Genomic DNA, 13765 nt, shown 5'->3' on the forward strand with positions numbered 1-13765 from the left:
TGTATATTATAATATACAGTTGTCTAAATGACACAATGTGTTTATTTACCATGTGGATCTGTTTTTGGCTATTTTCAAATTAAATTGTTTTAGTTATTTTTCTTTGTTTACGGTCAAAATTTTTTGTCTTAAAATTTGTTTGTACTAAAAATTGGTTTTTAACTTTTAATTATTTATTGTATGAAATTGTGGCCATTTTTCAATTTTATATTTTTAGTTTATATTTATAATTTCAAAATGAATATATATCAAAAGATCATTAAAAAATATTTTGTCCGTGAATTCAGTGTAAGTTCTGTGCAATCGGCCAGATTCCGTCCAAACTGTATGGACCAAGGTATAAATATTTTAAATTGATAGCTATATTTCAAGATTATTTTAATAAATTTCTATATAAAATCACTGTTTCTTACTTTGGTGGATCTTTAGCGCATTGTTAAGTGGATTTTGACACAAAATAAATTATTTTTAGATGAAATGTCTGGTTTGCTATTGGGCATTCACCATTTTCCTCAGAAAGAGGGAGTGGGGTTTAAAACAAAAACATCCGAAGCATATGATAAACTCCACGGTGGCAAATTAGACGAGCTTGTGAGAAAGGCTGGACCCATACCTCGCCTCGGAGAAACAAGGGTTTTTTATGACTTAGACCCACAATTTAATGTTGTCGTTGTGGTAGGCTTAGGCGAAGAATGTGTAGGGTACAACGAGCGTGAACAGATGGATGAGTGGAAAGAGTCAATAAGAATCGCTGCAGGTTCAGGTGTTAGAAAACTACAAGAGCTGCATGCAAGAACTGTACATATCGAGAGCTTCGGCCACGCAGAATCTAGCGCAGAAGGTGCTGCTATGGGGATGTGGGTTTATCAAGAGCATAAAAGTCCCGAACAACAAATGTGAAAAATTCATTCTAACTGTTAAAATAACTGCGTTCAACAATATTTTCTTTTAGATTCATACCAAGACTGGAGCTTTTTGATGACTGTGATTACACAAGTTGGCAGATAGGCCTTCAGAAAGCCGCCGCACAAAATTTATCTAGACAATTATCTGAAACAGCTTCCAACCTTCTTACGCCTATAGGTTTTGCTCAAGTAAGGGAGACAGCTTTTAAAAAAATTATGTTTTAAACGAGAATTGATTTTAGATGGCAGTTGATGTCTTAGCAAAAGCTAATGTCAATGTTGAAGTGAAAGTGCACAATTGGTCGAAAGCAATGCATATGGAAGGATTTTTGTCAGCGGCTAAAGGCTCATGTGAACCCCCGGTATTTCTCGAAGCTAGTTACTACGGTTGCGACCACGATACTGCCCCAATTATTCTTATTGGGAAAGGTGTAACCTTCGACAGTGGTGGATTATGCTTGAAAGTACGCTACTAATACTACATTCTTATTAACTAATTATTCAGAAATCATACACCAGACCGCATCTCACGATTTCTGAATAATTATCGATTAACGGTCACTAATCACCACACATTCTTATTAACTTAAATAAGATTCTAATAATAAATTTATAAAATTTCAGAACAGACAGGAAATGAAGTATAGCCGGAGCAATATGTCAGGAGCAGGCACGGTTGTGGCAGTGTGCAGAGCTGCTTCAGCACTTCAGCTCCCGATAAATGTTAGAGCGTTAATCCCCCTGTTTGAAAACATGCCTGGCTCATGCGCTTACAAACCGGGAGATGTTATCAGATCGAGGAACGGAAAGACAATAATAGTGAACGATACTGATTTTGATGGAAGGATATCTTTAACTGATGCCATCACTTATTCATCTACCTACAATCCCAAGTAAATAATAATAAATATTATTTTAAGCAATTTTTATAAAACTATTTATCAGGTTTATCGTGGATGTCGGTATGCTTTGCCGAGAGACGGGTGAAATTATGGGCCAAGGGGCAACAGTCGTATTCACCAACAATGATCTACTCTATGAGCAAATGAGGATAGCCGGAGTTCACACTGGTGATAGAATCTGGCGACTGCCGCTTTGGGAATATTACCATCTAATGGTTAATTAAATTCTACATATATTTAAAAAAAGAATTAAATATATAAAATAATAATGAATGTATTGTTTAGATTTCTGACCATGAAATAGCAGATACAGGCGACTTGTACAGAGCATGTGGAGCTACAGGCTCTTGTGCAGCTTTTCTTCACGAGTTTGTCCCCTCGGTTGACTGGATTCATTTGGACACTTTCGGCGTCAATAGGACCGATGGGAAAACCTGGTCATACCTCAGGAAAGGTATGACTGGCAGGCCGACACGAACGATAGTGGAGTTCCTTGCTTCTTTGGCTTGTCAGGAGGATGAGAATGAAAAAATGAAGGCGGCATCATGTGCATAAAAATATAAAATTTTAAAACCACTTTCTTTCATTTTTTAATCGCATGTCAGTATGAATGGGTACTATTGTCCATATAGCCATCCTGCCATATTCAAGACAACGAAACTTAAAAAAAAGTTTATGTAATTACACCATAACTGGAAAACAAATCGAAACATTGTATAAATGTATATTTGTATTTAACAATTATTTTTCTGGAGTAACAGTCATTTCAAATTTATTGATATCATTGTGTTTATTAGATTGTTTGCACTGAAATTAAATAAATATATTAAGAAACAAACTTTTTTCAAATTTAAAAAGTGCTTAAGATCTTAAAAAAGCAATAAACAAAAAGTAACCTCATTTTTTATCATCCTTAAAAATGTAATTTAATATTAATTACCTTGAAAATACCTTATTGTTTTAACCGGAAAAAAATAAACAGCAAAGAAAAATGAAGTCCACACTATCTCACAACATTTATTAAAAATAGGACAACTTGTAGAAAATATTATAAAGCTTGTGAGCCAAACGTAATAGTTATTATTGGGTGTCCATCTGAGAAGCATCTTCTCCCCCAGAGCCTGTTGGAGGCTGCTGATCTACGCCTATGCTGGAGGCTGGTCCTGAAGCGTCACCTGGTGGGGCAGCGGTACCCACAGCAGGGCCTCCTCCTCGTCTCTCCTCACTCAATATCATATCTAGATAAACCTGCGTCTCCTCTTCTGTGAACTCTTGCAATGGTTTATCTTTCCCAACGATAGCAATTGCTACATTCTGCAAGACAATTTTACTTTAATTTCTCTAAGAAGTGTTTGAACGTATTGATGAATACCTTGTTATTTAAGTCTACATCGTTGGGGCTCGAGTCCCTCAATGCTCGAAGGCCGTGTTTGATGAGTTCAGTTTCATTCGGGCAAGTACTGATTTCATTTAAATGTTTTTCTAAGTACGTTCTTGCACTCTGAGATCTTGAACCAATCGCCATCGCCCTGCATTCATACATAATGGCTGAAGGACATATCTGAAATATGTGAGGGCCGTCGTGCTGAAATAATAAAAATTAAAATTATCAGGTTTCAGTTTATTAATTCTCCTTTGATTGTTTGTCATACATCATATCCGGCGACAAGAAGGCCGACCCCAAAAGGCCTCCTATCGTAACGCTGGGTGCACAGCTGCATCATGTTCGTAACTTTATTCATAAGGCGAATGACGGGGATCTGTGTTCCATTGGAATATGTATAACTCATACATTCTGTCCTCATGTGTCTCCTGTCACAAATACAAATGTTTAAAAAAAAAAAAAAAAAAAAAAAAATTAATATTAATATTTTATATATTATTATTTTATATATTATTATAAGAATATTTTACCCTAATATTCTTGCATCAGCAGTAAGCCCAGAGATACTCATGCCTATATGGACATCCAGAGGTATTATTTTCTTCTGGTGAGCTGAGAGTTCAGAAGTTGCTCTTTTCAAGGCGACAAGAATGGCGTGTGATTTATTTTTAACAGCAACAGTCGCCGCACCTTGTTTAACTGCCTCCATTGCATACTCAACCTGGTGAAGTCGCCCCTGAGGGCTCCAAACAGTAACATCACTGTCATACTGGTTTCTAAACTAAAATAAGAAGGTATTTTTTATTTATTCTAAATAAATATTTGATAAATAAAAATTTAGATATGCACTCAACACAATACAAAAAATGTAGCTAGAGCTCAGAATTTGAATATCATATCAAAGATGGTTCTGAATTGCACATCCAAAGTCTAAGAATATTTATTACCAGGCATTTTTCAGACAGACTACAGCATACAAATACTAATCAATAGAAGTATCTCACTGGACAACCTAAAATCTTTTCACAAAGTATGAAAAGAAAGAAATTTCAGAATTTATAATAACTTATCCCCCATGTTCCTTGACAAGTAAATTAAATAGTTTTGGGTGTTATGAATAAGGGGTCTGACCATTTTGCAATAAAATATCAAGGACTATGATGGGATTTGAGAAACCAACCAATTATGAGAGTAAGATGCCCCTAGCAATTGGAAAATAGCCATCTACTTAAACAGCTAGGTGGCACCCTGAGAGCAACTGCTGCAACGGTAGTAAAATCCACTAATTTGGGATAGCATTAGGGTCTTTTCAGATATTGGGGACATTCTTGTCTGGGATTGTAGTATAGGGACAACGAAAAGGAATAAATTGGCCAAGGAAAGTTAGATGAGGACACCTATTGACCCTGAACCAACTTACCAATTGCCAAAAAAGTTTATCGATGGACAATGTATTAAAAATATGTCCTCCAATCAATGAAAATATACCCCAGGTTAGTGGCATGCGAAAAAGTTCAACAAAGGACATCACAAAAACTAACAACTGAACTACTAAATCTAAGGTGTACTTGAGCTAGTATAATAGTTGGACTGTTAACAGGGCACACAGACTGGAGGCATGCATACATAAAGGCTCAGAATGGGAGAAACAAGCCTTTGCAGATACTGCCAGAAAGAAACAGCAGAACATGTCCTCTGTTGGTGTGAAGTTATAAGCTGAGATTTCTACTACTGGCAGAGGAAAAGCCCGGGCCTGAAGAATACACATGGGAGTTGTTTAGAAAGCTTTGAAATCTGGTAAAAAGTCTTAAGGTCTCTAGGCAGCTATGTAATTCACAATAAAGCAATTCTGTTCATGGTGCGCAGCCTGTAAAGAGGCCAGCTCCTAATCAAATCTTAATCTAAGTCTTATGTAGCTTGATCATCTCTGATCATCATATGTTTTGGAATTTTGTTCTTAATCTTCTCTGTGCTATTAATGCAAAAAAATAATAATGAAATAAAAAAAATATCACACTGCAGGAAACATTCATATGGGATAAAGCCAGCAATAATAATATCAGGTTGATTGAAGACAACTGAGCTAGATAATATATTTCTAATATATCTTGGTGAATGGGACTTGTAAAAAAAATTAGATCCCTTTCACCCATATAAATACTGAATAATCAGAACGAGGAACCTACAAACTCTTCATTGAGAAAAAAAAAGATGACAATTTACTTAACACATAAAAACATTTTATATCAAACCAAGGCATGACTAGAAAGTTTTAGGCTGGAATCAGGTCATAGCGCATGGATTTTTAATCGAGAAACATAAAATTAAGTCCTCCTGTACAATAGAAATTACTTTACTTTTGGTGATAGTCTAAAGAGCAATTATTAGGTTTTCGTGCTGGGATGTTAAGACCTCAGGAATTTCCATTGGCTCTTAGTACATTGAGATCACAAAGATTGTGAGCCCTTCAGCAAATCTATCACCCAATCATGCTCTACAGGTGCGAGGTATGGTCTGAAGCATTAAAAAAGGTAAATACCAGAAGGGAGCCGAAGGAATAGCAAGCTCCTAAAGAACAGTTTCCGAGCCAACATCCGAGTGGCCACAAGAGTGTTTCCTATTAACTCCTGGCTCTGTATAGAAAATGGATCAATGACCAAGAGTTAAGCTAGTGTAAAAATCTACTTTTTACGACTTTTTTTTTTATGGATAACAGGAAATGGAGGAGTTCCCCTGAAAACTGCACAGCTTATCCTGGCACCATTTCTAGGAGCTCGCAACACATCTGTGAATTTTCGGTTAGCAACCCTGGTTTAAAAAAAAAATTAAAGTTGCATGACAACGGTGAAGTTACCCAATGAAGTAGATTTAGCCAATTTATCTATCATCTCATGCCATACACCTGAATACCCTCTCACCCAGTAAAGTGCCACTTATTTATTTTTTATGTGTAGGTAGATGCACACTGTTGAAATTTTAGCTTGACTTATAGATCAAAAGAACTGTAATACTCGAACATTTCTACTGTCAGGAAAAAGCGAACACATGATACCACCGGACCTGATCAAACGAACCTCTTACAGGCCAATGATTACATAAAACATAAATCTAATAACTCGATTATGATGTGGATGCAATGTTGAAATTTTTTAGCTGATAAAGGAAACAGGCTGCCAGTTAAAAACTTAAGGACAAAAGATCAAGGTACAGTTTCATCGTTTTTAGCATCTATGGATAGTTTATTTAAGCTATTTTAACATTAGTTAGCAAATTTTTTTTATCACAATTCATTTAATTGTGACAATTTTTGTTGAGGGTAGTTCAGTGTGGTGAAAATCGAAACATTTAAACCGAATGATTTTAGACAAGTCTTGCAAGTCATTAGAAAATTGACTGTAACAAATTACTGCTCTTTCCAATAATGTAGGGTTTTCTTTAAATTCTAGTTTATGCTCTATTTATCGTGTAAAAGGATGTCAACAAATGGTTGAAAGCTTTTCGAAAACTCTCGTACTTCCTTGAAATTTTAACTTGACAATTAAGTTCAAAAAGCGAACCGCCAGTGCTTTCTCGCGTAAAGCCCGGTGGAGGCGAAAACGCCGCTACTGTCAAACGGGAAAAGGTGAGACACGACGCGATACGGGACGGACCAAAATCCCCCAGCCGACTTACCATCTTCGAAGAGGAGAGACCAAGTCCTAAAACATAAAACTTGGCACGCGAAGCGATACTCGACGGACAGACAGGAGGTGTGATCAGCGATGAGACCACAAAATACAAAATTTCCTCTCTCACGCGTAGGTTACGGTCAACAGAAAAGCGGCAAGACGAATTTCGCCGATTGGCGATTCCGCTGGCTGCGCTAAATCGTAGGAATTGTTCTATTAAAAAAAAAAACATCGTTGTAATAATAATAACAATAATAAATAATATAAGTCTTTATTCATAACTAAACATTTTACAATTTATTTCGATAATTACAGATTACAACACTTCATAGTCAGAGGAGTTGCTATCTTTAAAATTATAATAATATATTATATTATTAGTTATTACATAGTAAAATATCAACAATGATTTTCTTTGGAAATAAATTATTGTCTTAGACAATAATTGCCATTCCTACATCACAAATTATATTTACTTAGTTATAACTCCTTTTAGTGTACAATTTACTTAAATGCTTATGGAGATAGTATATTACTATACTTTATTATATTATTAGTAGCAAAGGAAATAGTATATTATTATTACTTTACCCCACAAAAAAGGCAAATTTGTTTGCTCACAAAACCGACACATTTAATGTATAATGTTTCTTTTCCTTACGTTTATCTATTATCAGTATTAAAATCTCATCTGTAAACCTCCGTTTATTACAAGCAGTTATATATATCATTATGAAACTACGCAAAGAGTAGCGGACTTAACACGCAGCCTTGTTGCACATCTGTGAATGTATGAAAATTTCCTATACTCGTTTCGGCGGTGGATATACTAAAAATCGTTTTATTTATCGATATAAACTAAATATATTTTGGTTTATTAAGGTTTGTTTGTTTATGTGATATGCTATATTTTTACACCTTTTACCCAAAAAAGTAAATTTAATTTTTTTTAAAACTAAAAATGACAATTTTTAATATTTGTTTTTAGAATAAAAACGATTCCACCCGAAGATCTTTTAACTTCTGTGAAGTTTGTTTACTTTTAAAACACGTATAATGCTTCTTTTTTTTTTACAAAAAATTACCACTGTGTAACTTCTGCGCGAGGAAAGACATCTTCATTTTTTTGGATGTATCCCATTCCCTGGGAGTTTTGAGTTCTCTTTCTGGGAACTACTAGAGTTTTGACTCTTTTTGGAAATTACTAGAGTTTTGAGTTCTCTTTTTGGAACTACTAGAGATTTGAGACCCCATTTATAGCAAAACTTAATTCCCAAGATGACTTAGACCTGGTTGTGTTGGCATAGAGCTCGTGGAGAAGTTAAATTTTTAATTTTATATTGAGAAGCACTAACAGTTTAAATATAATTTAATTTTGTTTATTTAATATTTGTTATTATCTTTGTTGCATATTATTTTCTAAGCAAGTGATGATCAGAGGACCACCTCCAGCAGACGGTTTAATAATCAATGCTGTATAAGAACTGTTTTTATTTTAATTTCTGTTATACTTCCTTAAGTATATAAATGTATTTTCTTTCTATAAATAAAGTTATTTTTTCATTTATTCATTCATTAAAAAAATTACCAAAGGTGGAAATTTTTTAAATTTTGCCTCTATTGCACGCTAGCGCTTCACCCGCGATTATCCAATCCCTGTTAGGTTGGTGTTTTGTTTTGGCACCGATACTGGCGTTCGGGGGGAAAGAGACAAAATATCTGTCTCTGAAGTCTGAAGCTGAACCTCTTGGGCTTGGTTCGTCACTGGGACTTCTCTGTTGCGCGCTTTTGAACGCTCCTCCCTCGGAACGCTTCACGCCCGGCGAAGACGGCGCCCGCACTCGACAGTCGCCTTTCGTTCTGTGCAGCCTGTCTTCAGCCTTGCGTTTTTCATGACATTTCCTCCTTTCGGCTAGCCTCGGCAGACAGGGAAATGGATAAGGAACTCGACGAAAAGAGCCTTCAAGAGAGGGAGCACTTCTTCAAAATCATCCAGTCTTTTAAAGCATACAAGTAGGTTCATTTTAGATTTTTGTATATATATATAACTAATAGGAAGCCTGTTGCGTGTAAACTGCGATTGTCGTGGTCTTATATTAACGTTTAGTGACAAGGCCCGGCTTCGTTGTCACTAAAAGAACCTTTCAGATCAAAGGACAAGGCCTTGCTGTCTCCGCCTCCTTTGATCACAATCATATTTATATGAATACAATTAAATTAGTTAATCTACTCTAAATAAATAAAACAGTCAATAACTATTAATTAACCAATGAGTTGATTCTTAAATAAAAATCTGTTTTAAACTCATAAAAAGAGTTGACACGGTAGAAAAATACTTATATTTATGTAGGTGTTGGTACTGTTTGCACATATTTGTTTTCATTGTGTTGTTCAAACAATTTTTAACTTGCACCACAGACACCTGCGTGGATAATTTTCATAACAAAATTCTAATGTTTAAATAATTTCAATTATTCTTTTTATGTAATGACTTGGTTGAGATGAAAAAAAATAGTGCGAACAAGCAGGATTCGAACCCATGACCTTCGGCTCAATACGCCACTTCTCTAACCACTTGTTTTTAATATTTTCAAATTTCTTATTTACTTATTTTTTTAATATATTAGCATTTTCGGGTCGAATGAAACTTTTTTTCTTTTTAAATGAAACCTGAGGTTTTGTGAGGGTTGTTGAAATAAAAAAAAAAATAAAAAAGTCAATATGCTTGTATTATACAGTACAACTCGCACATCACGAAACATATTACATAAATGGTTTTAGTGTAGGGGTATTCTCACAGCAACTGCTGGTAGCTTTAACATAAAGTCAATGAAGATGTGCTTGGGTGAGGGAGTTCATGCTGTGATGAATAACTTAAGGCAGATTTTGTAATTGGTCCGGAAGTAGCCACAAGTCCTTTGGCAAGGTTTTTAATGTACGAGAATGCAAGTTCTGCAGGGTTTAGTTAAGGTGAATGAGGAAGAAATTAGATGGGAAAAAGAAAGCACTATTTGCTGAACTTGTTCTATTTTGTGGATAGTGGCGTTATCCATGACTAGTGGCGAATTGTTAAGGGATAGTTCATTGAGTTCATTGCAAAGTTCTTGTACGAAATCACAGAATTTCTCTCCATTGCAATTTCCAGTAGTTTTACTGTATGGCGATAAACACCTTGATTGTTAGAGGCCAACATAAGTGTCACATTCTGGCTGCATGCTGTTGGGATTGTGATGATGCGCGGGTGTTTGCTCTTTAATATGCTATGCTTCTTCGTAAGTGAACATTCATCGATAAATGAGGGAGAGAATGATTTGCAGATGCCCATTCATCATAGGTTAAAGCAACTCTTTGCTTGATTTCCAATGGCGCTTTTTTTTTTTTTAAGTTATTTTCAAAGAAACCAGTGCATTGTGAATTGCAGTAAGTCCTACGTTAACTGCAATCGTTGAGAGATGTTTCATTTCCTTAAGTGTCAGTCCACCATTTTCTTCAACCATACACTCCAAAGTTGTGAGAATTTCAGGTGCTCACTTTTCTCCTCTAATTTGGCCATTAATTCGCTATTGTTTGCTTTACATGGTTTTACCAGTGCTGACATTTATATTAGCCTGGTGAGCACCATTTTCAATTAAAAAGAAAAAAGTTTCATTTGGCCCGAAAATACTACATGCTGTACATACCTTTGTTATAACAAAATTACATTTTAGTTTCACTTTATTTACAATTAATAAGTATAATGGAGAAACAGATATTTACAGTTAACAAATATTAGAGACTAAAGCAAAAGAAAGGAGTGCATTTAAATTATTTACAATTTTTAAACAGAACAAAATAATTAATAGTAAATTTTTGTTTCTTATGTGCTTCCAAAATTAAATGGAGTAAAAATACAGAGGGTTAATTTACATTTGTGAGTAAATATTTGAAAATTTTATAGAAACTTTTCAAGAAGCATTGTTAACAAAAGGCTGGCTTATTTGAACACTTTGCCGCAAGTTCAACAAGTAGCGCTGAAAAAATATAGAAACAAGCTGGAACAGTTGGTAAAGTGCATTGACCAGAATTCGAGGATCATCAGGCTAATAATTCAGGACATTGAAAAACTGTTCGAGAACGTACAACATGACTGGGAACAGAACCCGGTAGGCCATTCACCCACCTTCTCTCTCAAAGAGAAGATTCATTAGTTTTCCCCTTAACAGATGAATTGAAACGTGTATTCCAGCCTTCCAGACCAAAGCTCACTGTTGCCGATGTCGACAAGGTGCAGATAACACTGAAGCAATTCTACAGGGACTGGAGTAAAGACGGGAGCGAGGAAAGGCTCCTTTGTTATGAACCAATAGTTGCAGCTATTGAAGAAAGGTTTCCAGCTGATACGTGGTAAGTATATAGCCGTTCGTTCAGCCGACATTGTCTTAATCTGTAAAAAAAGTCGAAGGGAGGACATCCATGTATTAGTTCCCGGGGCAGGCCTAGGACGGCTCGCTTTTGAAATAGCCAGGAGAGGCTTCACCTGCCAAGGAAATGAATTTTCCTTGTTCATGCTCTTTGCATCGAATTTCATTTTAAACAGGTAACGTTATTGAATGCTATATTTTGATCATGTTTAAATTAAATTAATGTTTGTAGAAGCGGAGGTGTTGAAATCTATGAACTTTACCCCTGGGTGCATCAATGCGACAACAACATGAGTGCAGAAGACCAAGTGGCGCCCATTAGGTTTCCAGATGTCGATCCATCTGAGCTTTATAAAATGTACGGCACTTCAAGGTTTTCAATGGTAGCCGGTGATTTCTTGGAGGTCTACAACTCAGACGAACAGTGGGACTGCGTAGCAACTTGTTTTTTTATCGATTGCGCCAACAACATTTATACTTTTATCGAGAAGATTTACAACGTACTCAAGCCTGGTAATTTGTACTTAATTCATTTAAATTTTATAGTTATAAAATATTTTTAAATTTTTGTAGGAGGTGTATGGATCAACTTGGGCCCACTCCAGTACCACTATTCGACCTCTTTGAATGAAGATTCGATCGAACCAAGTTTTGAAGTTGTTACAGAAATTATAAAAAGTCTAGGATTTGTCATCGAGGTAATGATGTGATTTTTAAATAAAACAAATATGTATTAATGTTTTGAATATTTTATCAGGTGGAAAAAACGGGCATGAGAACGCTCTATTCACAAAATCCCAAATCTATGCTGAAACGTGTCTACGATAGTGTGTTCTTAATATGCTCGAAATCTTGAACACGTGTTACCTGATGTCAGTCGGGGCAAATTTTATAATGCCCTTGTACTAATTAAGTATAAGAGAAAGAAAACGTTATTGTGAATTTTTATGTTTGGGATGTATTCTATTTTATAAAAAGAACTATTTCAAAGTGTGATAACATGATTAAAATTACTTTAGAAATATATCTGACTTTTAATTTCAAGTTTTTTTAATCTGTGTTTGTGATTATTTTACATTTTAAGGAGAAAAAAATCTTAACTTTTAATGTTCCTCTTTTTATGATTTGTTTATCTCTTTTCCTTTCTGGACAGACCTAAGTACTAAATAAAAAGTAAAAATGGGAAAGGCCCTGTATGTTGAGTACGCACCATCTGCTGGTACTCTGATGGATTTAGAATGCAAGGTGGTACAGGGGCCTACCAGCGTTGGACTGGAGCAAATATTCAGAACCCTTTGGGTACACCAGTATCATTCAGATCAACGTTCATGTAGTTAATGGATGTACTTAGTTAACCTGAACAAACAAAATGAAAATGAGGAACAGTGGAATGTGCTCATTGGACAAACAATCCAAGAACCTCCTGGTGAGTTTCGGAAAGAAACAACAGAATGCATCAAAGGAAGTAGGAAGACACTTCGAATCCCAACAGGAATCTTCTTCATTATGGCCTCAAAAAGAACTTACAAAACTTGGTGTAGGTATTTTTGGAATCAAGTCAGTGTTACAGGCCTTTAGTATCGCACTGGCATGTTACTGTGAAGACAGTTTTTCGATTTGGCCTTTTTTTCCATTTTTTGAAGAAAATTTTTTTTGCCATATCTCGGGAGAGTTTACAAGAGAGAGAGAGCCATAACGAACATGCCAACAGAACCGCAGTCTAAATAGGCATTCGAAGAAGATTGGTATAATGCAACACGGTACATGCAGATTCTGCAAGGAAAAGTCTCCCAATGCCATGCCTATACTAGTGCTACACTTGCTCGCAGGACGAAATTCTTTGGGACGTACAACGTAATCGCAGAATAAATTCAACTATTGAGTAGAACATCTATTTTCCTAAAGTGATTTATGACGGAAGCTAAAATAATCAATAAATTTGATTAAGTAGAGAACTTTCATAACTTGCCAACAAGGATGGATCAAAACAATTTCATATTTTTCAAATTATTAGGGAAAATGCCAGGAATTTAGTTAGGATGCAACAAATATTTAAACAAAATTGACTCATTTTGAAAATTATTTGCCTGGGAACGTGATTATTTTCAAAGATTATTGAAAAAAGTTGCTTCTGTTTTTTGACCTTAAATAAATCACCATAAACATTGAAAAATGCTTTTTATATTTTTTGGGTGAAAGAGAACAGAAAAGAAAATTTCAGTCGTAATGGTGGGAAGTGAAACTGCAAGATTGACCACTTGACTACCATAGTTTTTACTTACATTATTTACTTTATATATGAATAAATGAATTGTCTACAGTCTGAAATATTCAGGTGAATAACTTAAAATTAATTATTGGATTAATACTTTAATTCTATCAACAATAAGTTATTGTAGGGAAAGTTTCAGCTATAGAAATGATGGAGTGATGTTCAATCCTTAAAAAAAAAAGTTCTTTTTTTTAGAAAGGAGTTTGAGCCTTTTGGGGAAGAAGTGAGTTCAAG

General features: G+C 35.2%; 3 protein-coding genes across 3 annotated transcripts; 2 read left to right on the forward strand and 1 right to left on the reverse strand.

The window, feature by feature from the left end:
• Window positions 1-33: 33 nt before the first annotated feature.
• LOC106661559 (cytosol aminopeptidase-like) lies at window positions 34-2383 on the forward strand. Its single transcript, XM_014385054.2, has 7 exons — window positions 34-337; window positions 473-896; window positions 953-1094; window positions 1148-1369; window positions 1530-1798; window positions 1851-2022; window positions 2093-2383. Exons 1-7 carry the CDS (start codon window positions 181-183, stop codon window positions 2360-2362), a joined length of 1656 nt encoding a protein of 551 aa, XP_014240540.1. The 5' UTR covers window positions 34-180; the 3' UTR covers window positions 2363-2383.
• Window positions 2384-2720: 337 nt separating this feature from the next.
• On the reverse strand, window positions 2721-7090 carry LOC106661560 (proteasome subunit alpha type-1-like). Its single transcript, XM_014385055.2, has 5 exons — window positions 6864-7090; window positions 3722-3972; window positions 3460-3619; window positions 3180-3392; window positions 2721-3121 (listed from the first exon to the last, which is right to left on the reverse strand). Exons 1-5 carry the CDS (start codon window positions 6864-6866, stop codon window positions 2888-2890), a joined length of 861 nt encoding a protein of 286 aa, XP_014240541.1. The 5' UTR covers window positions 6867-7090; the 3' UTR covers window positions 2721-2887.
• A 1455-nt stretch (window positions 7091-8545) lies between these two features.
• LOC106661615 (carnosine N-methyltransferase) lies at window positions 8546-12283 on the forward strand. The gene is made up of 7 exons (XM_014385136.2): window positions 8546-8872; window positions 10797-11001; window positions 11085-11242; window positions 11295-11435; window positions 11492-11772; window positions 11833-11957; window positions 12017-12283. The coding sequence occupies exons 1-7, from the start codon at window positions 8793-8795 to the stop codon at window positions 12113-12115; spliced, it is 1089 nt and encodes a 362-aa protein (XP_014240622.1). The 5' UTR covers window positions 8546-8792; the 3' UTR covers window positions 12116-12283.
• Window positions 12284-13765: the final 1482 nt, after the last annotated feature.

The sequence above is a fragment of the Cimex lectularius genome, unplaced genomic scaffold (genome assembly GCF_000648675.2).
Source record: "Cimex lectularius strain Harlan isolate CLEC.00 unplaced genomic scaffold, Clec_2.1 scaffold20, whole genome shotgun sequence".
Classification (NCBI taxonomy): Eukaryota; Metazoa; Arthropoda; class Insecta; order Hemiptera; family Cimicidae; genus Cimex; species Cimex lectularius.